The sequence below is a fragment of the Microcebus murinus genome, chromosome X (genome assembly GCF_040939455.1).
Source record: "Microcebus murinus isolate Inina chromosome X, M.murinus_Inina_mat1.0, whole genome shotgun sequence".
NCBI lineage: Eukaryota > Metazoa > Chordata > Mammalia > Primates > Cheirogaleidae > Microcebus > Microcebus murinus.
This window is the reverse complement of record NC_134136.1, coordinates 77,937,056-77,964,179: the sequence shown is the minus strand read 5'-3', so window position 1 is coordinate 77,964,179 and position 27,124 is coordinate 77,937,056. Positions and strand designations below refer to the sequence as shown.

The 27,124-nt window shown below is 39.8% G+C and overlaps 1 protein-coding gene across 3 annotated transcripts in view; it reads left to right on the top strand.

Moving 5' to 3' along the window:
• Positions 1-27,124, top strand: part of PHF8 (PHD finger protein 8) — a 113,676-nt gene that overhangs the window by 31,196 nt on the left and 55,356 nt on the right. For 2 of the 3 annotated variants that reach the window (XM_012756847.3, XM_012756853.3), the window contains exons 8-14: positions 187-349; positions 13,210-13,297; positions 13,654-13,760; positions 16,094-16,185; positions 19,952-20,041; positions 21,885-22,187; positions 22,945-23,048. In XM_012756847.3, the coding sequence (XP_012612301.1) occupies positions 187-349; positions 13,210-13,297; positions 13,654-13,760; positions 16,094-16,185; positions 19,952-20,041; positions 21,885-22,187; positions 22,945-23,048 (947 nt within the window). The remainder of the gene's footprint in view (positions 1-186; positions 350-13,209; positions 13,298-13,653; positions 13,761-16,093; positions 16,186-19,951; positions 20,042-21,884; positions 22,188-22,944; positions 23,049-27,124) is intronic. The other variant, XM_012756852.3, reaches the window with a different exon arrangement.

The window sequence follows — 27,124 nt, the reverse complement described above, 5'->3', positions numbered from 1 at the left end:
GCAACGGGACCTTTTTGAAATTTTCTAAATCCACATAAAAATGATTCTTGATTGAGTTTGGGAAAGAATTCTATATACTGCCATGGTTTTGGAGTATGGAAGAGAGAATAGCCCTTTGGAGTACCCCTGAAGGACTTTTCTGGAAACCCTTGGTATTTTTGTCACTTTAATCTCTTTTTGTTTCAGGGTGAGAAGATCTTCTACCTGATCCGCCCAACAAATGCCAATTTGACTCTCTTTGAGTGCTGGAGCAGTTCTTCTAATCAGAATGAGATGTTCTTTGGGGACCAGGTGGACAAGTGCTACAAGTGTTCTGTGAAGCAAGGACAGACACTTTTCATTCCTACAGGTCTTCCCTGGGTCCCTCTGGGAGGGTCCAGGGTGGGCAGAAAGAAGAAGGAAGTTTGTGGCACCATAACCAACCCTTTCTCATAATATATTAATCTGATTATGTGGGATCTCTCTTTCATATCAGCTGATAGCTCACAACTGGCCTCAATGAAATTCATGTGGTGACCAGTGGGCAGCATGGTGGCTTGGGGAGGCTGCTGGTGGAGGGGGTTCAGGAGGAGGCTGATAGACTTTTGTGCTGGGTTGATGTCAACTTGGTGGGTAGTTAGAGAACCGGACTCTGAGCCAAGACTCTAGGACTGGGAGGCTGGCATTCTAGGCTATAAATCAGAATGATTTGGGGTGATGATGGGCTTTTTTTCCTAAACAATACATGCCTGGGTTTTTATCCCTATGATTATGAGTTCTTAGTTTCTAAGTATGTGTACTTTGGAAAAGTCCATTTGTCTCAATTTGGGGAGAGTTGACATCTTTACTTGATTGGGTTTTCCATGAACACAATATGCCTCTATTTATTTAGATTTTCTTTGATTTCTTTAATCACAATTCATGTTAAATTTTCTTAAAATGGTAGCATTCTCTAGTGAAATCACATGGACCTGGATATTTGTTTTGGGGAAGTTTTGAATTAACATTCAATTCTTTAATCTTCACAAGGCTATTCAAATTATCTTTCATATTAGATGGGTTATGGTAGCTTGTGCTTTTCAAGGAATTAGTCTATTTTTATCTAAATTGTTAAAGTTATGTTTGTAGAGTCCATACTATTTCCTTATTATCCTTTTGATGTCTTATAAGTCTCTAGTGATATCCTCTGTATTATTCCTGATATCAATCCTTAGTTATTTTTGCCTTCTCTTTCATGTCAATCTTGCTAGAGGTTGGTTAATTTTATTAATCTTTCCAAAGAACCACATTTTTGTTTTATTGATTTTTCTCTGTTGTCTTTCTGTTTTCAATTTTATTGGTTGCTGCTTTTATCTTTATTTTTCTTCCTCCTGCTTGCTTTGGGTTAACTTTGCTCTACTTTTTCTAGTTTTGAGATGGGAGCTTAGTTTATTGATTTCAGACTTTCCCTCTTTCCTATTTATAGCACAATTAGTGCTATAAATTTCCCTCTCTGCACTGATTTAGTTGTGTCACACAAATTTTGATGTATTTTCATTTTCATTTAATTAAAATGTGATTTTGGGTTGGTCCGAGTGCAGTGGGGTTTACAACTAATTGATCACAACCAGTTATAGATTTCCTTTGTTCCTTGTCCACTCGCACTGCTTCGCTTAACCAGAAAAAAAATGTGATTTTGAAAAATTGAGATGTACTTACATAAAATTTACCACTTTAAAGGATACAATTCAGTTTTTAGTATATTTACAAGGTTCTACAACTATCACTGCTATCTAATACCAGAAAATGTTCATCACCTCAAAAAGAAATCCTGTATTCATTAGCAGTCACTCCTCATTCTTCCCTGCTCCCAACCCCTGATAACCACTTTTCTATTTTTTGTAATCCTTTCTATATGGATTTGCCTCTTCTGAATATTGCATACAGACGGAGTCATGTAATATGTTGTCTTTTGTGTCTGATTTCTTTTACCGAGCATAGTCTTTTCAAAGTTCATCCATGTTACAACATTTATCAGGGCTTCATTCTTTTTAATGGCTAATAGTTCGTCATACGGATATACCACATTTTGTTTATCCATTTGTTAGTTGATAGACATTTGAGGTGTATCTACTTTTTTACTATTATGAATAATGCTGCTATACACATTCATGTACAAGTTATGGTGTGAATATGTATTTACAGTTTTTTTGGATATACACTCAGGAGGGGAATTGCTGGGTCATATGGTCACTCTGTGTTTGACTTTTTGAGGAACCGACATACTGTGTTCATATTAGCTGTATGCACCATTTTATATTCCCAACAGCAATGTATTGAGGGTTCTGATTTCTTCACATCCTTCCCAATACTTGATATTGTCTGTCTTTATGATTATTGCCATCTAGTGGATGTAAAGTGGTATATCATTGAGGTTTTGATTCATGATTCCCTAATGTCTATCGATGTTGAACATCTTTCCTCATACTTACTGGACATTTGTATATCCTTTTTTTATTTGGTGAGAAATGTCTATTGAGATATTTTGCCCATTATTTAATTAGATTGCCTTTTTATTGTTGAGTTGTAAGGATTCTTTGTATATTTTGGACGTTAGACCTTTGTCAGATACATGATTTGCAGATATTTTCTTTCTTTCTTGGGGTTGTCTTTTCACTTTCTTCTTTCTTTTTCTTTTTTTAATTTAATTTTATTTAATTTTTATTATTTTTCTACTTCTGTGTCTTTTCACTTTCTTGATAGTGTCCTATGAAGCCCCAAAGTTACGAATATTGATGTCTAATTTACCTATTTTTTTCCTTGTTTGTTTATGCTTTTGGTGTCTAAGAGACTTGCCTGATTCAAGGTCATAAAGATTTATGCCTATGTTTTCTTCTAAGCATTTTATAGTTTTAGTTCTTACATTTTGATCTTTCATCCATTTTGAGTTAATTTTTGTATATGGTTTGAGGTAAGAGTCTAATTTCATTCTTTTGCATGTAATTATCCAGTTGTCCCAGCACCCTTTGAAAAGACTATTCTTTCCCCATTGAATTGTCTTGACTCCTTTGTTAAAAATCAACTGACCAAAAATGTATGGGTTTACTTTTGGACCTTGAATTCTATTCCATTGATCTATATGTCTGTCTTTATTACAGTATCAAACTATCTCAATTATTATACATTTATAGGTAGTTTTGAAGTTGGGAAGTGTCAGGCCTCTAACTTTTTCAAGGTTATTTTGGCTATTCTCAGTCCCTTGAATTTTCATATGAATTTTTTGGTTCAGCTTTTATATAGATTTTTTTAGTGGTTGCTCTAGTTGTTACATTATACATATCACAGTCTACTGATATTTATGTTTTACCAGTTTGAATAAAAGGTTGAAACCTCTTTTTATGTCCCTCTACCCTTCCGATTTTTTAAAATTTTCCAACATTTCACATGTGTTTGTCTTAAATATTTCTTCTGCATACATCAAGAGCCACATTACACAGTGTTAGAATTTTTGCTTCACCTGTTCAAACAAAATTTAGAAAACTCAAGAGAAGAAAATTCTATTGTATTTACCCATATTTTTATGAATCTATTGGTTTTTTCCCCCCCTGGTGTTCCAAGATTACTCCTTTTATCATTTTTTTCTGTTTAGAGTTTCAAGGTAAATCTGCTGGCAACAGATTCGCTTAGTTGTCCTTCATTTATAAATGTCTTAATTTTCCCTTTCATTCCTGAAGGATATTTTGCTGGATATAGAATTCTGGGTTGATACTTATTTTCTCAGCACTTGAAGAGTGTTGTGCTTTCTTTCTGGCTTCCATGGTTTCTGATGAGATTTGGCTGTCATTTGAATTGTTTTTTCGCCCTATAAATAATTTGTTATTTCTTGCTGCTTTCAATATTTTTTCTTTTCTTTCTTTCTTTTTTTTTTTTTTTGTTTTGTTTTCTGCAGTTTGGCTGTGTTGTGTTTTGGCACAGATTTCTTTGGGTTTATAGCACTGAATATGTTCACTGAGCTTCTTGAATGTGTAGGTTATGTCTTTTGCCATATTTGTTAAGTTTTTAGCCATTTTTTTGTTTCAGGTGTGTTTCTAATTGCTCATTAAAGCATTTTTATGATGGTTACTTTAAAATTCTTGTTATATAATGCTAATATCTCTTTCCAACATAATATTTTATAATTTTAGATTTTCTGTTCTGTTTCACAGATCTGTCTATTCATGTATCAATATCATTGATTTGATTACATTAGTTTTCTAGAATGGTTAATATATTTTGAGACAAGTCATCCACTCCCACCTGAACCCCTACCCCCATCTGTTTTTATCTTTTATAGTTTTCTATTCCCAGGCGTTAGTTCACTCACCTTTGAATCCTATGCCAGGTCTAACATAATGTGTTTTCTATACTGCGCAGTTAATAACTCTTTGGTGAACTGAATTTGCCTACTAGAGGTTTGAGTTAGATTAATTTACATCTTGACAGAAATGCCCACACACTGGTTATATTTACTTAGTTCCTTCATAAGTGTCAAGTATCTGCTGTGTGCCCCAGCATTGGGCTAGGTGCTAAAGACAAACTATCAATAAGCCTTTTCAGCATATAATGTTTTAATAGCCACAATAGCACCAATAGAGGTATTCACCAAAAGTTTTGGAAGCATAGAGAAGAGCACTTAGTCTAGCCAGAAGTTTGTGAAAATCTCAGAAGAGTAACACTTGAATGATGAGTAGGAATTGACCCAGGAAAGAAAGGCAGGAAAGGCATTTCAGACATAGAGAAAGGCATAAGCAAACTAAGGCTGTGTGAAGTGGCTTATGGATACTAGAGTCTAAAGAACAAGGGCTGCGGGTGGGGGATGGATGAAGCTGAAAAATAGGTCAATAAAGGTTTATTTTGTATTATTATTATTTTTTTTTGGTGATAGGGTCTCACTCTGTTGTCTGGCCTAGCGTGCAGTGGCATCATCATAGCCACTGCAATCTCAAACTCCTGGGCTCAAGCAAAACTTCTGCCTCAGCCTCTCAAGTAGCTGGGACTACAGGTGTGTGCCACCACACCCGGCTAAGTTTTCTGTTTTTTGTAGAGACAGAGTCTTGCTATATTGCTCAGGCTGGTCTCAAATGATCCTCCCACTTCAACCTCCCAAGTAGCTAGGACTATAGGCACACACACACCACACCTAGCTAATTATTATTTATTTTTTTTTTTGGTGGAGACAGGATCTCACTGTGTTGCCCAGGCTGGTCTTGAACTCCTAGCCTCCAGTGATCCTCCTGCCTCGGCCTCCTGAAGTGCTGGGATTACAGACATGAGCCACTGCACTGAGCCTATTTATTTAGTTTCTAAAGAAATATTTCAGGTGTAGCAAAAGACATAAAGAATAATATAATGCATAGGTGTTCATAACTCACTTAAGATGTAAATATCACAGATATATTTGAAGCCTCAAGTAATACTTCTCCTCATTTACATGCCCATTCTTCCCTCTCAGAGATAACCATTGTCCTGAAGTTGGTATTTATCATCCTCATGAATTTTATCCTTCTATTATACATAGATATGCCTCACTAAACAATATATATTATTATTTTACATGTTTTTGAATGTTATGCAAATGGAAGCATATTGGATGTATTCTGAGCTCGCTTTTCTTCTCTGAACATTATGATTGTTAGATCCATGTTGATAAATGTAGCTGTAGTTTGTGCATTTTACTTGCTTTCAGGTATTCCATTGTATATGACAATTTATCCATTTTCCTGTGGATAGACATTTCTTCTAAGAGTTACCAGTAAATGATGACATGGGCAGATCTTTATTTTAGATATACATACTTAGAATTGGATGTGGAGGATAGATTTTAGATTGTCGTAGAGCAGCAATTTGCAAACACTTGGCACTCCTTTATACTCTCAAAAAGTTATTAAGGACCCAAGAGCTTTTATTTGGTTTATATTTATCAATATTTACCATATAAAATAAAACAAAAATTAAAAGTATTAATTCATTGAAAAATAATAATCCCATTACATGTTAGCATAAATAATTTTTATGAAAATTATTTGTAAACCAAAAACATTTAGTGAGAAGAGTGATGTTGTTTTACATCTTTGCAAATCTCTTTAATGTCTGAGGTTAATAGGAAATAGATCTCAGATATGCTTTTACTTTCAGTCTGTTTGATATTATTGCATGTATCCTCTGGAAAACTCCACTGTATACCCATGAGAGAATAAGGGTGGAAAAGACAAAGAACACCTTAATATGATCATGAACATAGTTTTGGCCTGAAAGAGTCTCAGGGAGTCTGAAGGGTTCCCTGGATCACATCTTGAGAATAGCTGGTATAGAGGAGCCGGATTGGAGGTTGTTGCTGTAGGCTAGATAAGAGATAATGAGGGTTCTGAACCAAAGTATTGGTCGGATGGATGGGGAAAGGGAGATGAACATGAGAGAAATTTAAGAAGAAAAACCAGAAGGTCCCAGAAGGAGATACAGGGTCAAGGGCAAGGGTAATAATTGAGTTCCAGCTGAGTACATGCTTCACAATCAACCTTCAAAGCAGTTATTTAGCTAGGCAGTGGTGGCATTTGAACCAGGTCCATCCAACACAGAAAGTCTTTTGTTTTACCCAGGGTAGAGTTAGAAACAGTAGTTATGGCAAGGAGTAACACCCTTCTTAGTGATGTGAGGATGAGTAATGCAACAGAAAGATATTGAAGTAGTAGTTGTTAACTCCATAGGTTGGTCCAGTTCAGGATTATAATGACGGCAGACTATTAGGCCAGGTTGAGTGTTGGGATAGTGGAAGATCTCAGAATGTTCTGAGTCACTGACAGGCTAACTGATCATAGGAGTTGGGGTTGAGCTGAGTGGGCAGTGGTGGTGTCCGGAGGAAGAAAGGCCCTCTGCTAGCTTTTATTTTTTTTTTTATTTCGGCATATTATGGGGGTACAGATTTTAAGGTTTCAATAAATGCCCTTTCCCCCCTCCCCCCACAAGTCTGAGTTTCTAGCATGACCATCCCCCAGATGGTGCATATCTCACTCATTATGTATGTATATACCCGCCCCCCTCCCCCTCCCCAATACCCTATCGCTGTAGTACCTATGTATCCACTTAGGTGCTGATCAGTTAATACCAGTTTGCTGGTGAGTATATGTGGTTCTTGTTTTTCCATTCTTGGGTTACTTCACTTAGTAGTATGGGTTCCAGCTCTAACCAGGAAAATATAAGATGTGCTATATCACTGTTGTTTCTTAGAGCTGAATACTACCCCATGGTATACATATACCACATATTATTAATCGATTCTTGGATTGATGGGCACTTGGGCTGTTTCCACAGCTTTGCAATTATGAATTGTGCTGCTATAAACATTTGAGTCCAGGTGTCTTTTTTGTAGAGTGTCATTGGAATTTTGGGTAGATGCCCAGCAATGGGATTACTGGATCAAATGGTAGATTCACTTATATCGCTTTAAGGTATATCCATAATTGCTTTCCACAGAGGTTGAACTGGTTTGCAGTCCCACCAGCAGTGTAGGAGTGTTCCTCTCTCTCCGCATCCACGACAGCATTTGTTATTCGTGGTGTTTTTTTTTTTTTTTTTTTTTGAGACAGAGTCTCGCTTTGTTGCCCAGGCTAGAGTGAGTGCCGTGGCATCAGCCTAGCTCACAGCGACCTCAAACTCCTGGGCTCAAGCAATCCTCCTGCCTCAGCCTCCCAAGTAGCTGGGACTACAGGCATGTGCCACCATGCCCGGCTAGTTTTTTCTATATATATTAGTTGGCCAATTAATTTCTTTCTATTTATAGTAGAGACGGGGTCTCGCTCTTGCTCAGGCTGGTCTCGAACTCCTGACCTCGAGCAATCCGCCCGCCTCGGCCTCCCAGAGTGCTAGGATTACAGGCGTGAGCCACCGCGCCCGGCCTATTCGTGGTGTTTTTGATAAAGGCCATTCTCACTGGAGTTAAGTGATATCTCATTGTGGTTTTGATTTGCATTTCCCTGATGATTAGAGATGTTGAGCATTTTTTCATATGTTTCTTGGCCATTCTTCTGTCTTGTTTAGGAAAGTTTCTGTTCAAGTCCTTTGCCCATTTTTTAATAGGGTTATTTGATTTTTTCTTGCTGATTTTCGTGAGTTGTAAGTATATTCTAGTTATCGACCCCGGATGCGTAGGATGCAAAAATTTTCTCCCACTCTGTAGGTTGTCTGTTTACTCTCATGACTGTTTCTTTCGCTGTGCAGAAGCTTTTTAGTTTCATCATGTCCCATTTATTTATTTTTGTTGCTGCTGTGATTGCCTTTGGGGACTTCTTCATAAACTCTTTGCCTAGGCTGATGTCTAGGAGAGTGTTTCCAACATTTTCCTCTAGAATTCTAATAGTTTCATACCTTAGGTTTAAGTCTGTTATCCAGCGTGAGTTGATTTTTGTGAGAGGTGAAAGGTGTGGGTCCTGCTTCAGCGTTCTACAAGTGGCTATCCAGTTTTCCCAGCACCATTTATTAAAAGGGGATTCTTTTCCCCAGCATATGTTTTTGTCTGCTTTGTCAAAGATTAGATGGCTATATGAGGATGGTTTTATATCAGGATTCTCAGTTCTGTTCCATTGGTCAATATTCCTATTTTTATGCCAATACCAGATTGTTTTAATTACTACAGCTTTGTAGTATATTTTGATATCTGGCATATTAATGCCTCCCATTTTGTTTTTGTTGCCTACAATTGCTCTTGATATTCGGGGTCTTCTTTGGTTCCATATGAAGCGTAAAATTATTTTTTCTATATCTGTGAAGAATGCTGATGGGATTTTAATAGGTATTGCATTGAATCTGTAGATCAGTTTGGGTAGTATAGACATTTTAATGATGTTGAGTCTGCCGATCCACGAGCATGGAATGGATTTCCATCTGTTTACATCCTCTGCTATTTCCTTCCTCAGTGTTTCATAGTTTTCCCTGTGAGGTCTTTACCTCCTGGTTAAGTATATTCCTAGGTACTTTAATTTCTTCGTTGCTATTGGGAAGGGAATTGAGTCTTTGATTTGGTTTTCGATTTGATTGTTGTTGGCGTATATGAATGCCTCTGATTTCTGTGTATTGATTTTGTATCCTGAGACTTTACTAAATTCATTTATCTGTTGCAGGAGTTTCTTGGTTGAATCTTTAGGATTTTCTAAATATAATATCATATCATCAGCGAAGAGTGAGAGTTTGATCTCTTCTGCCCCAATTTGGATACCTTTAATTCCACTTTCCTGTCTGAGTGCTGTAGCCAGGACTTCCAGTACTATGTTGAATAGTAGTGGAGATAGTGTACAGCCTTGTCTGCTTCCAGTTCTAAGTGGGAATGCTTTCAATTTTTCTCGATTCAGTATGATGTTGGCTATGGGTCTGTCATATATGGCTTGTATCATTTTTAGGTATATTCCTTCTATGCCTATTTTATTAAGTGTTTGTATCATTAATGGGTGTTGAATTTTGTCAAAAGCTTTTTCTGCATCTATTGAAAGAATCATGTGGTCTTTGTTTTTGCCTCTGTTTATGTGATGAATTGCATTTATAAATTTACGTATGTTGAACCATCCCTGCACCCCTGGGATGAAGCCCACTTGGTCATGATGGATTATTTTTTTGATAAGCGTCTGGATTCGGTTAGCTAGGATTTTGTTGAAAATTTTTGCATCTATATTCATTAGGGATATTGGTCTGTAGTTTTCTTTTTTTGTTGCATCCTTTCCTGGTTTTGGTATCAGAGTAATATTTGCTTCATAAAAGGTGTTGGGGAGGTTTCCGTTCTTCTCGATGTTGTGGAATAGTTTCTGCAAGATAGGTACTAGTTCTTCTTTGTAAGTGTGGTAAAATTCGGGTGTGAAACCATCTAGACCAGGAGTTTTCTGTTTAGGGAGATTTTTAATTGCTGTTTCTATTTCAGCTGTTGAGATTGGTCTGTTCAGGAAATCTATTTCTTCCTTGTTGAGCCTAGGGGGGCTGTGTGTTTCTAGAAGTTTGTCCATTTCCTCCACATTTTCCAGTTTGTGTGCATAAAGATTTTTGTAGTATTCGTAAATTATATCTTGTATCTCTTTGGGATCAGTTGTGATATCTCCTTTTTTGTTCCTGATGGAGCTTATTTGAGATTTCTCTTTTTTGCTTTTCATTAGCTTAGCCAATGGTGTGTCAATTTTGTTTATTTTTTTCAAACAACCAACTTTTTGTTTTGTTAATCTTCTGAATAGCTTCCCTGTTTTCAATTTCATTTAGTTCTGATTTGATCTTGTTGATTTCACTTCTTCTGCTGGGTTTGGAGCTGGTCTGTTCTTCTTTTTCCAGCTCTTTGAGTCGTTTCATTAGAATGTCTATTTCTGATCTTTGTGACTTTTTTAATAGGCATTTATGGAGATAAACTTTCCTCTCATAACTGCTTTAGCTGTGTCCCAGAGGAGTTGATAACTTGTCTCTCCATTGTCATTTTCTTCATAGAATTTTTTTATTTCCATCTTGATTTCTTCATTTATGAAGTAATCATTTAGTAGGAGGTTGTTTAATTTCCACGTTTTTGTGTAGAACTGTGAGTTTCTGTTAGGGTTGATTTCTACTTTTATTCCACTGTGATCTGAGAAGATACATGGTATGATTTCTATTTTTTTAAATTTCTTGAGGTTTACTTTGTATCCTAGGATATGGTCAATCTTAGAGAATGTCCTGTGAGCTGATGAGAAGAACATATATTCAGTGGATTTTGGGTAGAATGTCCTATAAATGTCAGTCAGACCCAATTGTTCTAGAGTTTTGTTTAAGTCTATTATTTCTTTATTAATTTTCTGTTTGGAGGATCTGTCTCATGCCATCAGTGGGGTGTTGAAATCTCTGGTGATTATGGAGTTGCTATTAATCCATTTGCTTAGCTCCAGTAAGGTTGGCTTTATGAATCTGGGTGCACCTAAGTTGGGTGCATATATATTTAAAATTGTTCCCTCTGCTTGTTGAAGTGTGCCCTTCACCATTATATAATGACCCTCTTTGTCTTTCACTACTTTTGTTGGTTTAAAAACTAAATTGTCTGAAATTAGAACTGCCACGCCATCCTTCTTTTGGCTTCTACTTGCTTGGAATAGTGATCTCCACCCCTTTACTTTTAGTCTATATGCATCCTTGCAGGTGTTATATGTGTTTCCTGAAGACAGCATATACTTGGCCTGTTTTTTCTTATCCATTCAACCAGCCTATGTCTCTTGAGTGGAGAGTTTAAGCCGTTTACATTTATGGAGAGAACTGGTAGGTAAGGTAGATTAGTGTTCATTCTGTTGGGTTGGATGTTATTGCTTTGATGTCTCTCTTGAGCCATTGCAATATCTGGCCTTTAATCTTTGGGTTTTGGTTATTTTATATTCGTGAGTTTTTATTATGGTGTTTCATGGGTAACACTGTTTTGAGTACTTCTTGTAGGGCTGGTCTTATCTTGGTGAATTCTCTGAGACTTTGCTTATCTGAGAATGTCTTTATTTCTCCTTCATATACGAAGCTTAGTTTTGCAGGGAATAAGATTCTAGGTTGGGCATTGTTTTGTTTCAGAAGAGTGAGAATGGGGCCCCAGTCTCTCTTTGTTTGTAAAGTCTCATTAGAGAAGTCTGGTGTTATTCGAATTGGCTTTCCCTTGTATGTTACTTGCTTCTTTAGTCTTACAGCTCTTAGAAGGGCCTCTTTAGTTGATATTTTGGTCAGTGTGAGGACTGCATATCGTGACGTCTTCCTGTTTGCATTGAATGTCCCAGGAGTCCTCTGAGCTTCTTGAACTTGTATATAGAGATTTTTAGCAAGGCCTGGTTAATTTTCCTCTATTATATCTTCAAATAGCTTGTCCAACCCTTGAGTGTTATCTTCTTCTCCTTCTGGTAACCCTATGACACTCACATTAGGTTTTTTCACATAATTTGACGTCTCTTGTAGGCTTTGCTCTTTTCTCTTGTTTCTCTGCTCTATCTCTGTGACTGATTTATTTAATTGGAAGGTGTTTTCTTCAATCTCTGAGATTCTTTCTTCTGTTTGATCTACCCTGTTCTTGAGACTTTCCACTGTAGTTTGTATTTCTCTGAATTGATTCTTCATTTCCAGGAGTTCGGTTAAACTTTTCTTCATTGTGTTCATTTGTTTAGTGAACTTTTGTTCTAGGTCCTGGAGGCTTTTTGTGGTTTCTATGTGTTGGTTATTGAATTGTTCTTGCAGGTCGGTAAGTGTTCTTATGATCCACATACGAAATTCCTCTTCTGTCATTTTGGTTGGTGTCCGTTTCTAGGCGGCTGGTCCTCCTCTTTGGGGGTGTGTTTCCGTTTGTTTCTTCATATTTCCAGAGTTCCTTTGCTGATTTCTTCCCATGTTGATCAGTTGTTGTTTCTTTCCTTTAGGTTTTTGTTTTGGTATTTACACGCCTTTTTTAGTTTCTTAGTCAGTAGGTGGTGTCTGTGGGTGAGATTCGACTACTCCCTGTATAATGAGTCAGTAGGTGCCCTGAAAATGGTGTGCAAGATTCCCTCCCTGTCAGTAGGTGGCGCTTACTTGGAGGAACATGCTATGCTTTTGTTTTTGTGTCATGTTATCAGCTCTTCTTCCTGTAGAAAGGCTAGTGCCTCTGGTGGTGGGTGGGGCCTTCCGACTTTCAGGTGTGTGGTTTTCTCTCCCTCAGTGAGGACTGGTCTAGGAGAGAGTCTGGGTGGAGCTGGGTTGGGTAAGCCTGCCCGCAGGCACCACCAATGCCATTAGCTGGGGTCAAAGTTCTGTTCTCTGCTTCTAGACAAAGCTGTCAGGGAGGGGCTGGTATGGCCCCGGGCAGTGAGAGAGTCTGTTTGTGGGGGCGGGGCTGTCTGAGACCCACAGTCTGTAGGTGGCCTCTCTTCTTTCCACAGTCCCCAAGTCCGCGGCTATTCCTGGGCCTCTGCCAGCAGGCCAGACCACACGCCACCAGGCCTCCCCTGCCTGTGATGCTGGTGGGGAGGTTTCCTGTGCAGGAATGCCACCCGGACTGTGCGCATGGCCTCCCTTTGGGAGGAGGGTTGCCCTCTAGGATGCTGATCTGCCCCTGAAGGCACACACCTCAGTAGCTGTTCTTGTATATTCCTTCTGTGCCCCGGGCAATGCAAGACCTTGTTGCATGGGATCTGGTCTGCAGGTCTGTCTTCTGGGTCCCAGGATTCAAACTATATCCCCACCACCTCTGCTGGCTTTGATTTTTGTCTGGTTACACTGCAGGATGGATCCATGCTGTGCTGACTCCTGTGGACTGCCTTGCCTTTGGAGGGAACTTCTTACACAGCCTTAACATCGAAATGCAGCTCAAGTGAGTTCTGAAGCTGTGGTGATCCCAAGTTGGCCATTCCTGTCTGCTAGGAGTCCTTGGGCTGTCTCCTGCATTGAGGAGTGCAGTGTAGAAGGAGGGGAGACAATCAGAAAAGGATGGATCCTCTTTCCTGATGATGTTCAGTTTGAGGATTAACACCTTTTCCTCACTTATTAGTTATGTGACTTTGGGCAAGTTATATAACCTTTGAGCCCAAAGTTTTCTAATATATAAAATAGGGTCTTACAGGCTCATTGTTAAGATTAGAGATACAGAGCATCCAGAGTAATACCTGATACATAGTAGGTTCTCAGAAAATGGTTCCTTGTTTTTGTTGTTATGCCACCTCCTTCCAGAGCCTACGAGATTGAGAAGCGGCTGAGCACAGCAGACCTCTTCAAGTTCCCCAACTTTGAGACCATTTGTTGGTATGTGGGAAAGCACATCCTGGACATCTTCCGAGGTATGAAGCCCTTTGCCAGCTGTCCCTTTTGCCCTGCTTCCCTGAGTGTGTGTGTTCTATTATCACAAAATCTCCTCACTATGTAGATCAAAACATGTTTTACACTTTAAATATGCACAATAAAAGTAATAATTATTGCTTTAAGAAAATCTGCTTAGTGCTACTGCTTTATAGTTTCACCCACTATCTTCTGTACCATACATAAGTTCTGGAAACCACTAATCTGTTTTAAATCTCTGTGATTTTGTCATTTCAAGGGTATTACATAAATGGAATTGTATAATATGTGACCTTGTCAGATTCACTTTTTTTTTTTTTTTGAGATAGAGTCTTGCTCTGTGGCCTGGGCTAGAGTGCCGTGGTGTCAGTCTCGCTCACAGCAACCTCAAATTCCTGGGCTTAGGTGATCCTTCTGCCTCAGCCTTCTGAGTAGCTGGGACTACAGGCATGGGCCACCATGCCTGGCTAATTTTTTCTATATATTTTGAGTTGGCCAATTAATTTCTTTCTATTTTTTTAGTAGAGACGGGGTCTCACTCTTGCTCAGGCTGATTTAGAACTCCTGACCTTGAGGGATCCTCCCGCTTTGGCCTTCCAGAGTGCTAGAGTTACAGGCATGAGCCACTGTGTCCAGCCTAGATTCACTTTTTTACTCAACATAACTCATGGCAGGGCATGGATTTTAACCTTTTTATTTAGCACCTGTGGCTGAGAAAATTGTATCACAGTGCAATTATATCCCTATTTCGTTAAGAAACTCAATCTGGGCCAAGTGCAGTGTCTCATGCCTATAATCCTAGCACTCTGGGAGGCCGAGGTGAGAGGATCACTCAAGGTTAGGAGTTCAAGACCAACCCGAGCAATAGCGAGACCCCATCTCTACTAAAAATAGAAAGAAATTAATTGGCCAACTAAAAATATATAGAAAAAATTGGCCGGGCATGGTGGCACATGCCTGTAGTCCCAGCTACTCAGGAGGCTGAGGCAGGAGGATTGCTTGAGCTCAGGAGTCTGAGGTTGCTGTGAGCTAGGCTGATGCCATGACACTTTAGCCTGGGCAACAAAGTGAGACTCTGTCTCAAAAAAAGAAAAGAAACTCAATCTTAATAGTCTAAGAGTTTCCTGGATGTGTTTCCCATGGGGGATAAGGCCTACTCCTGACCATTGTGGCACCCCGTTGAATCCTGGGTATCAGCCCAGGTGAAAGCCTACTTGCTTACTGGGTTTCTTCTTTCCTAGTCTGCTCTGAAATAGAGCAGGTCCATTGCTCAGGCCTGAGATTCTTCACTGTGACTTGGCCAGGAGGAATCAGTATCTCAGAGTTACAAAGAACCTCAGAGACCAATAAGTAGAGTCTCCTATCTGATACCTCATGCCCTGTCACCTAGACAGACTGTCACTTATGTGTTCAGTCAGATGATAGATAAGTAACTGCTCATTATCTGTTCTGAACAGCTCAGTTCTGTAGAAAAGTCTTTAATTTTTTTGAGACAGTCTTACTGGGTTGCCAGGGCTAGAGTGCCGTGGCTGTCAGCCTAGCTCACAGCCACTTCAAACTCCTGGGCTCAAGCAATCCTTCTGTGTCAGCCTCCCGAGTAGCTGGGACTACAGGCATGCGCCACCATGCCCGGCTAATTTTTTCTATATATATTTTTTTTAATTGGCCAATTAATTTCTTTCTATTTTTAGTTGAGATGGGGTCTCACTTTTGCTCAGGCTGGTCTCTAACTCCTGATCTTGAGCAATCCGCCCACCTTGGCCTCCCAGAATACTAGGATTATAGGCGTGAGCCACCACGCCCAGCCAAAAAGTCTTTATAGAGGCTAAATCTGCCTGTTTGTAATAGCTTCCCCCTGAAATAAGGCAGAACATAGCTAATCAATCTTCTATATTAATGGCCCTTCAAATCTGAGTAGATAGCAGTCATGGTCCTCTTGAGTGTTCTCATTGTGAAACCCAAGAGGGAGTAATGTAATGGAAGAATCAGAGGCTTCAGATTCAAGAAGACATGGTCTCAGTCTTGGCTCTGGTACTTACTAGGTGTGTGCGCTTGGTCAAGTCTCTTTGCCTCTCTGAGCCTCAGTTTCCTGGACTGTAAAATGAAGATAATGTTGTCTGGCTTGTAGGATGGGTATTAGGGTTAAATAAGATAATAAATGTCAAATGCCTACTACTTAGTAGATACTTAGTAAATGAACACTATTAGAAGAACTGACATCTAGACTTATACTTAGAACGCTGAGCATTTTCTCTAGTTGCCTAACAGAGGTTAACAAGTCCTTTACTTCCCTACATGGTTTCTTTGACACTCTACTTGCTCTTTCTCCCCTTAGGTTTGCGAGAGAACAGGAGACACCCTGCCTCCTACCTAGTCCATGGTGGCAAAGCCCTGAACTTGGCTTTTAGAGCTTGGACAAGGAAAGAAGTAAATATGCCTATTTTTCTATCTATTCTGCCCTCTATAGCGGCTGGTATTTGGTAGATGCCTTGGAGACACAGACCAGAGAAGCTTGTGGGCTCCTGGATGTAGAGTGGAGGACTAGGCTAGCATTCCTTGGATAACAATTTAACCCTTCTTTCTGATTATAAAAAGTAATATATACACTGAGAATTAGAAAAATACAGAAGAGACTGGGTGCAGTGACTCCAGCCTGTAATCTCAGCACTTTGGAAGGCTGAGGCAGGAGGATTGCTTGAGCCCAGGAGTTTGGGGTTTTAGTGAGCTATGATTGTGTCATTGTGCTCCAGCCTGGGTGACATAGCAAGACCCTGTCTCTTAGAAAGAAAAAAATGTAGAAGAGTATAAAGAAGGAAAAAAATCACCTGTAATTTTAATACTCAAAGGGAACTACCATTAAAATTTGAGTAGATTTCCTTCTGATATTTTTAATATGCATTTTAAAACATAATTGCTATCATACTGTGCAGTTGACCCTTAAACAATGCAGAGGTTAGAGGTTCAGATCCCTCTCCATGCAGTTGAAAATCTACCTATAACTTTCAACTCCCCAAAAACTTAACTACGAATAGCCTATTGTTGATCAACAGCCTTACCAATAACATAAATAGCGATTGGCACATACTTTGTATATTATGTGTTATATACTGTGTTCTTACTACAGTAAGCTAGAGAAAAGAAAATGTTATTAAGAAAGTCATAAGAGGAAGAGAAAATACGTTTACTATTCACAAAGTGAAAATGGATCATCATAAAGGTTTTCATCCTTGTCTTCATAGAAGGAGAAGGAGGGGTTGGTTTTGCTGTCTCAGGGGTGGCAGAGGTAGAAGAAAATTTGTGTGTAAGTGGACCTGTGCAGTTCAAACCTGTGTTGTTCAAAAGTCAGCTGTATATCCAATTTTGTATATGAATCTATTGGCTTATCTTAATTATCCTATGTCACCAAATTTACCCACACACATTTAATAGTTACTTGATATTCTTTTGCAGGAATATACCATCCTTACCTAACCCACTTGCTTATTGTTTCCTTTTAATTATTTTTTGGGGCGGGTAATTGCATTAGTCTCTGTCCCTCATCTCTTAATTGTTTCTTCAGGATAGATTCCTGGAAGAGCAATTACTGGATCAAAGTATATGAAAAAATGTAAGGCTCTTGATGTATACTGCCAAAATAGTTTTTTAGAAATGTACCAATATCCATCTACCCAACCGAATACTAAACAGTTATAAAAGAGAGTAAGCAGGCTCTCTATGTACTGATTTGGAAAGATCTCCAGAATTTGTCAAGTAAAGGTACAGAATCATGTATATACTACCTTATATATGCGAAAAGGGGGAAAATAATTTTATGTGTAAATGCTTGTATTTGCCTGAAGATACAATCTGGAGGATGCAAAAACTAGTGAAAGTGGTTACCTCTGGGGATGGGATGGTGAGGTTGATGGCAGGGACAGGGTAGGAATGAGGCTTTTCAGTATATATATCTTTTTATATTGTTTGATTTTGACCCTTGTAAATGGATTATATCTTTTCAAAATATTGAGTTTTTTAGAAACAACCGCAAAAATGCAAAAAATTAGAAGAAATAGCAATATATACTCTTATGTTTCAGATACTCCTTCCCCTGCATACAGTGACCAAAGGAGACCTTTCAGCCACCACAGGCTTAACTTACGCAATCCCCCATTGCCTGTTGGCAGCCTTCCCCTCAGATAGATATTCTTGGACTTCATGTTTTGGGCCTTTCCTTGCTCCCTGGGCTCACCTACATCTGGACTTTATCCTGTTATTCTGTTTCTCTATACCTCTTAAGTGTGGCTACCTTAAATTTCATCTCTGACACCTCCTATGACATGAACTCAGAGTGACTGTGTCCCAGAAACACCAAAAGGGAGGTGGGTGGGGTCTAAGCACTCATGCCCTGGGTCAGGATGGACCTAAGGACCAAGGGGTAGCCCCAAACAGCATGGCCAAAGGGAGCTGGAGGAAAATAGAACACAGTTCTGAGGAACCCATGCTCATGGACGATGCCTTTTGTGAAGTGTAGACAACTTGGCGTGGGAGGCACTTGTTGCCTCACCTTTCCACAGATTGTGGTCTGGGAGGAAGGGAGCCATTAAGGTTATACAGAGGGGTCATATCGGTTCTCAGTTCCCCACCCAGCCACCAAAATAAATTCCAGATAAAAGAGTTAAAGGAAAGAAAAATTAAACCATGAGAAACAAGAAGGAAATGCTGAGGAATTTTTATCAGTCCTCTGGATACAAAAATGAAGAGAAAATGGGTGGGGAAAATCACAATAGAAAAGCTTGAGATCTACATAAAAATGTAAATCTTGGTACTCAAAAAGGTGGCAAATAAATTAAAAGAGAGCCAACTAAAAGGTTGCTGTTGAGTTAGCTATAGGCCTGCAGCTGCTCAGCACTGAGTTTTGTCTTCACGAGTAGGGAGGCCAGTTTGTCCCCATTGATCTCCCTGAGGTCCTTGACTTTTTGAGGGGTGTGGCCCAAGTCCACAACTGAGTTCCTTACACCTCTTGATACTGTCATTTATCAAGTATATGTTTTGCAAATATTCTCTCAGCCTATGGCTTGTCTTAAAGTAGCAGAAGTGGTGAAGTAGCAGAGGTTTTCAAAAAGTTTTTATTTTTGATTAAGCCCAGTTTATCTGGTTTTTCTTTTCTGGTTCATGCTTTTTGTATCCTAAGGAATCTTTTTTTTTTTTTTAATTCAGGATATTATGAGGATACAGACATTTTGGTTACATGTAAAGGTGTTTACCGTGTCCAAGCCAGGGCTACAAATGTGCCCCTCCCCCATACAGTGCATTCCATTTCCATTAGTTGTGAATTTACACCCCCCCCCACAACTCTGACTGGCACCCAGTGAGTGTTACTTAGTGTTGATCAGTTGGAACCAGTTTGATGGGTAGTACATGTGGTGCATGTTTTTCCATCCTTGCGATACCTCACTTTGAAGGATGGGCTCAATCTCTATCCAGGATAATATAAGAGGTGCTAGATCACCATTGTTTTTTTTTATTTTTATTTTTTTGAGACAGAGTCCCACTCTGTTGCCTGGGCTAGAGTGCCGTGGCATCAGCCTAGCTCACAACAACCTTAAACTCCTGGGCTCAAGCGATCCTTGTGCCTCAGCCTCCCGAGTTATTGGGACTACAGGCATGTACCACCATGCCCGGCTAATTTTTTCTATTTTTGGTAGAGACAGGGTCTTGGTCTTGCTCAGGCTGGTCTCCAACTCCTGAGCTCAAACAATCCACCAGCATTGGCCTCCCAGAGTGCTAGGATTACAGGCGTGGGCCACCACACCTGGCTCACCATTGTTTTTTGTACTTGACTAGTATTCCATGGTATACATATACCACATTTTATTAATCCACTCATGTATTGATAAGAAATCTTTGCCTAACTGAAGGCCACAGAGTTTCTCCTCTCTCTAAAGGGTTTATTGTTTTAGGTTTTACATTTAGGTCTGTGATCTATTTTGAGGTGTGTGTGTGTGTGTGTGTGTGTATGTGTGTGTGCACGCACACGCGCAGTATAAGATACGGATTGAGGTTCTATCTTTTTTTTTTCATATGGATATCCAACTGGTCCAGGTACCATTTGTTGAAAAGACTACCCTTTCTCCACTGAATTGCCCTGGCACATTTTGTCAAACATCAGTTATCCGTTATTGTGTGTTTATTCCTCATGCCTTTTGTTTGACAGGCTCTGCCAGACCATGAGGATGAGATCCCGGAGACAGTGCGGACTGTACAGCTCATTAAAGATTTGGCCAGGGAGATCCGCCTGGTGGAAGTAAGATGCATAGGAGGGGAAAGGAGGTGTTTGGGAAGGGCTTGAGGCTCAAATGGCAGGTTAGGCCTCTGCACTTGGCATGAGAGCCCCGGGAAAGGGTTGGGAACACCCCACCAAGGATCCTGTTTATTTAGTCATTTCATTCATTCAAATAATGATTACGGGCTTTGAGTGTGCCACACATTGGGCTAGTGTCTTATAATACATAAATAATACAGTGCTTGCCCACAAAGAACTCACAGTCTAGTAGAGGACTGTGAGCAAAGTTAACCTAATTCTGTTTCCTCATCTCTAAAATGGGGATAATTGTATCTACTTGAGGATTGCTAAAAGCATTAAATAAGGTAATGTGGGTTGAGCACTAAGTATAGTGCTTGGCACACAGTAGGTACTCAATAAATTCTGATGCTGAGCCATGGTGGTGGGTAGTGGTGGTGGTTATAGTTGTTATTATTTTGACTCAGTCTCTGCATTCTGCAAAATGACAGTTCTCTCAGGTTGAAGATGATTACAAAGCCATGTTTCAACAGGTGGCATATACCACGAGGCAGTAAGGTATAGTGGTAAGAGACTCAGAGAAACCTGGGTTCTGGTGTCTGCTCTGTCACTTGCAAACCTTTCAGAGCCTCAGTTTTCTCATCTGTACACTGAGAATAACACCAACCTTTCAGAGTTTTGTTAGGATTAATAGCTAATGTATGTAGAGCACAGTGCCTGGCAAAGTAAGTACTCAATAAATGTGAGCTATTGTTGTTAATAGATTTTGCAGCAAAGAAAGAACTCGGTGTGGGATAGTAAAGTAGCAGAGGCACCAGAGGAGAATTAGACATGGGGATGTTTAAACTTTCCTTCAGCTCAGAAGCTGTAAAGTTTCATTTAGTGTCCAGGATATACATACATGCTTAAGGGTAGTCAGAGTGAGCTACTGGAAAGTTGGGCTTCCAAGCTCACTGCTTTCAGCATGTTTCACTGCCTACACCATAATTTATAGTGTCCACCTCCTACCTCATTTTCCTCTACTCTCATCTGTCAGAATTCTTCAGGATTTAGTTAAAGGCCCACCTTTTCTCCAGCTCTTCCCATTTAAACCAATTTTGTACACACAGAACTTTGGGCTGGTTGGAAGAAGACTTAGAGATAGATCATATCAGGTCCACAGGTGTTCAAATGTTTTAAAGCAGTGGAATCCTTTTTTAAAAAGTGAGATCTTATGTGGAAGCCCAATATATACAACAAATCAAAGCATAGCTACTTTAAATAGGATGGAGGTAGGAGACTTGCGGCTCCACTTGTTCCTCTCATCTGCCTTCCACTTACCTGCAGTCCTCAGGGCTCCTCCCAAGAAGCTCAAAGGAGCCACAAAACATCTTCAAAAACCACCTTTCCAGTCTAGCCCTTTAATTTTACAGCTGAGCAAACAGAACCTTAGAGTGGTCAGATAACTTTCCTGAGGTTAGAGAGCTAGCTAGTAGCAGAATTAGGACTAGAACCTGTCCCCTTCTCTCAAATCCTATAGTCCTTAGAGTTTGAACCACACAGATTAGTACTTGATTATTTTCTGTCTCATGTCAGTTCCTTTTAAAGTCTTTTCTCTCCAATTTTGATAGTAGTGCTGGGCTTTTCCTTTGCTTGTCTTCTCCTTACTCATCAATGGCTGGGCAAAGAAATGCCACCCAATAAATTCTTGATGACTCATTCTGCAAAATCTAGGGTGTGCATATGTGGAGCATCTATAAGCCACTTCCATGGCAGTACCATCCATGCCAGGAACAGACCTCTGCTCTTAGTGTTGAGAGAACCCTTGAGTAAGCTCTAACCCCCTTGTGTACTAACACTCTTATAGGATATCTTCCAACAGAACGTTGGGAAGACGACCAATATCTTTGGGCTGCAGAGGATCTTCCCAGCTGGCTCCATTCCCTTAACCAAACCAGCCCATTCCACTTCAGTGTCCATGTCCAGGCTGTCACTGCCCTCCAAAAATGGTTCAAAGAAGAAAGGCCTGAAGCCCAAGGAACTCTTCAAGAAGGCAGAGCGAAAGGGCAAGGAGAGTTCAGCCTTGGGGTCTGCTGGCCAATTGAGCTATAATCTCATGGACACATACAGTCATCAGGCACTGAAGACAGGCTCTTCCCAGAAAGCAAAGGTGGGTGCTGGCCCATGGGTTCAGCCCAGCCCTTTTGGGTATCCCTTGGAAGAGCAGGGTTTCAAAAGGACAGACTATCCTGTCCTGCTGCCACCTCCCTTAGGGCCCCTGGTGTTTGGCTACCAGTCCCACTCATTTAACAGGCATTTATTGAGACCTTTTCTATGCTGGGCACTGTGATAGGTGCTGTGGATGTAACTCTCAAGAGGCTAACAGGCTAGTGAGAAACACAGACATAAAAACAAATGAGTGCAGTGAAGTATTGTGGATGCCACAATCAAAGGTGTATGTGGGACCTTGAGACATAGTGGAGGGTTGATTCTATATGGGTAGGGAAGATGGTCAGGAGCTCTTTCAGAAAACATGACACTTGAGCTAAAGTTTCAAATGCTGGGCTGGAAATGAGATTTGAGAACACTGTGTATGAGTGTCAGGTTGGAGTCTTGCATAGGTCCTTGAGCAAAGCCCTCACCTAGGGCTCTACTTTGCCTCAAGATTGTGGTGCCCTCCATGGGCATCTGATGTCCCCCTGCTTCTTAAGGGAATGTATTTCACAAAATTGATAGGTTTCCCCTGAGCCAGCCACACATTCTCAACCTCCTGCTCCTATGAGTGGGGGAGGGGGGGCAGTCTGGCAGAAGGCCTTGGTTCAGGTGGTTTTGACAGTGAACTCAACCAGTGAAACCAGAGGAAACTGGCCATCCTGATTCACCTGGGAGTCCTAGGCAGGTGACAACTGAGCCTCCTCCTTCCGCAGTTCAACATCACTGGTACCTGTTTGAATGACTCAGATGATGACTCACCAGACTTGGACCTCGATGGGAACGAGAGCCCACTGGCCCTATTGATGTCTAATGGCAGGTGAGGTGGGAAGAAGGAGCACAGAAGTATTGGGACTATCAGTGACAATATGCCACTGAGACAGGGCATGGAATTGGGACCTAGGGGTTGGGACGTGGATGGGGAAGGGCTGTATTTAGGCAATACCTAGCTATTATCAGATACCATTGTTTAGTTGAAAGAACCATGATGGTATTGGTGGGTGGGTAGGGGAGAGGTCTGGAATCTAATTGGCAGTCTTATCTTGAGAAAGCACTTATATATTGTTATAGAAATTTTAGCAAGTCAATGGATCAGAACCACTGGTAGAAATAAGTAGTAGTATAGCATGCTTGTTAAAAGCATTAGTTTTTTATATGCCTTTTGACTTGCAATTTGACTTTTAGGAATTTAATTTACAGAAATCATTGCACAAGGTGTGTAAAGAGGAATGTTCAGTGTTCACTGCATCATTGTTTATAATAGTAAGTAATTGGAAACATCCAAATGTTCATCAATAGGGCTGGATAAGTAAATTGTGGTATATATCTATAGAATGGCTGTTAAAAATAACGAGACAGCCTAATGTCCATTGACACAGAAGGATGGCCCAAGATATATTCTGAAGTGAAAAAATCAGACTACAAAATAATATGTAGGAATAGTTCCATTGGTTGATTGATTGATTGATTGATTGATTGACAGTGTCTCGCTCTGTCTCCCCGGGTAGCATGCATCATCGTGGCTCACTGCAACCTCAAATTCCTGGGCTCAAGTGATCCTCTTGCCTCAGCCTCCCTAGTAACTGGAATTACAGGTGCATGCCGCCACACCTGACTAATTTTTTTAATTTTTATTTTTGGTAGAGTTTGGGTCTTGATCTTGTTCAGGCTGGTGTGCAACTCCTGACCTCAAATGATCCTCCTGCCTCAACCTCCCGGAGTGTTAGGATTACAGGTGTGATCCACCATGCCTGGCCCCCTTTTTATTTTTAAAAACGTGTGCACACCTGTGTGTGTATGCATGTGTGGCAAAGCAATATACAGACTTTCTTGTTTCTGTTTATTTTAATTTTTTGAAAAGGTTTAAAAATATAATTTATAAGGTTTAAAAATCAAAAAATGTGAAAGAGCACACAATGAAAAAATCTCATACCCATCTCTCTTCCCCTGTTTCCCTCCCATGGACCGCCAACGTCAGTGTTTTCCCCCCAGAGATATTTATACAGACTTAGGCAAATAAATACATTTGTTATATATTTTATACTTGTTACATCAAATTTTTAACAGTGGTTATGTCTGGAAGGTAGGATAGGGGAGGTGGGAAAGCAGGTTTTCACTTTAGTAGCATTGGAATTTGTACAATAACTATGTATTACTTTTCTTAAAATAATTTTTTTTTTTTGTGAGACAGAGTCTCGCTCTGTTGCCCAGGCTAGAGTGCCATGGCATCAGCCTAGCTCACAGCAACCTCCAACTCCAGGGCTCAAGCAATCCTTCTGCCTCAGCCTTCCAAGTAGCTGGGACTACATGTGCCACCATGCCCAGCTAATTTTTTCTATGTTTTTGTTTGGCCAATTAATTTCTCTCTGTTTTTAGTAGAGACAGGGTCTCCCTCTTGCTCCGGCTGGTCTCAAACTCCTGAGCTTGAGCCATCCTCCTGCCTCAGCCTCCTAGAGTGCTAGGATTACAGGCGTGAGCCACCACGTCCAGCCCTTAAAATACTTTTTAAAGAACACTTTCTACAGGAATAAAATAGAAGCTGTTTACAACCAAATCATAGGTTTGGGAATCAGACGATTCCTAGTTCAAATCCCAGCTCTGACATATATTTTCTGTGTGACCTTGACAAATTAATTAACCTCTCTGAGCCTGTGTCCTCATTATATCTATTCTATAGCTAAAACTTCCCTTAGGGTTGTTGGAGGATTAAATGAGATAATGTAAGTAAAGTGCTAATCACAGGATCTGGCACACAGTAAATGTTTAATAAATGGTAGCTCTTATACATGTGATAATGAAGATGGAGATAAAAGGTGATGATGATGATAATGATGTGGGTATGGCCAGAAATGGTGAAATATGTAGGGAGGCTGAGGCAGGGAAAAGCATTACAGATTATCATCGAGATACTCAGAACACTAGACAGCAGCAATCAAGAGCCAAGTACCAAGTATGAACACTGTAGGAACACAAACAACAAAGATACCTTAATAGCCTCTTTGTAGGGAAAGGTTGTTTTCAGATCCCAAGGGAGAGTGTAATAGGTCCACTTGGATGGAAAATAAGGGAAAAGGAAGGGAGAGCAGGGTAGATTCTGAAAGTAGAGCTATTCTTGGGGTTTGAGAACCCAGTGACTAAAGAATAAGATTAAAGAGACTGTTGAACATTGCCTTTGTTCAGATCTCGTGGTAGGTTTCCTGGGACGGAGAAAATTGAGAGTCCTAAGATATTTTGAGAAATTTTTCTCTCCCCCACCAGTCCTCCTTGTGCTGTTTCTTATTACCTGCCACAGCTGCCAGAAGCTGCCGTTAAGTAAACCTTGAGAGTCAAGGTATGGAAATATTCACAGACGATGTGATTTTATGTCTGGGGTTTTCTCCAAATTCAGTGTTTTGTGGGGAGTGAGGTATAGATGAAACAAGACTAGGTATATGTTAATTGCGGAAACTTACTTGAGTGACAGGTACATGGGAGTTCATTATACTTTTATATTTTTGTATATGTTTGAAATTTTTTATAATTAGAAGTTAATAAAAGACCAGAGTATAAATAGTTATCATTTATTGAGCATCTGCTCTGTTTCCAAGTTTCTTAGCTGTTTACATACATTATTTTATGTAGTCATCACAACCCCCAAAATAAGTATTGTTATTCCCATTTACCAATGTGAAAACTGAGACCCAGAGAACTTTGTTATAATATTAACTACATTGAGCACTTGCCATGTGTCAGGCTCTGCATTTGCTCATTTAATTGTCCCAACAACCCTATGTTGTAGAAAAATTCACAGGTCAATTTAATGACAGTGAATTCACTAAAAGGCAGTTCAATAAAATGACTGCTGATTGTAAAAAAGTATACTGATTTACCAAGAACTTGTTTCTGTTTAGGATGTTTATTCTAGCAGTTTATACTGGTTAATATTGTTTACCATGTGTAACAGGATTGTATAAACCACTTTTGAGGTTTTTCCATTTCCTTTATATGTTTTTAACAAATTTCTTTAGGTATAATTCATGTACTATAAAATTAACTTGCATTAAGTATACAATTAAATGAATTTTAGTAAATTTACATAATTGTGTTACCATTGCCACTACACAGTTTTAGGATATTTCTGTCACTCCAAAAAGGTCCTTTGTGCCTATTTGCAGTCAGTCCTTGTTCTCATCCCCAGGTCCATGCAAGCCCTAATCCACTTTCTGTCTCTATGTATTTGCTTTTTCTGGACATTCCATATGAATGGGATCATACAATCTGTGGCTTTTTGTCTCTGGCTTTTTTCACTTAGCCATAACGTTTTTGAGATTCATCCATGATGTATCATATATCATTAGTTGATTCCTTTTTATTGTTGAATAGTATTCCATTGTATGAATATACCACATTTTGTTTACCCATTCACTAGTCGATGGTCATTTGGATTGCTTCTACTTTTTGGCTATTATGAATAACGTTGCTCTGAGCATTTGTGTACAAGTTTTTGTGTGGACATGCGTTTTTTTTTTTTTTTTTTTTTTGAGACAGAATCTCGCTTTGTTGCCCAGTCTAGAGTGAGTGCCATAGCATCAACCTAGCTCACAGCAACCTCAAACTCTTGGGCTCAAGCAATCCAATCCTGTCTCAGCCTCTCTAGCAGCTGGGACTACAGGCATGTGCCACCATGCCCGGCTCATTTTTTCTCTCTATATATATTAGTTGGCCAATTAATTTCTTTCTATTTATAGTAGAGATGGGGTCTCACTCTTGCTCAGGCTGGTTTCAAACTCCTGACCTCGAGCAATCCGCCCGCCTCGGCCTCCCAGAGTGCTAGGATTACAGGCGTGAGCCACCGCGCCCAGCCTGGACATGTGTTTTCATTTCATACCTACAAGTAAAATTGTTGGGTCATATGGT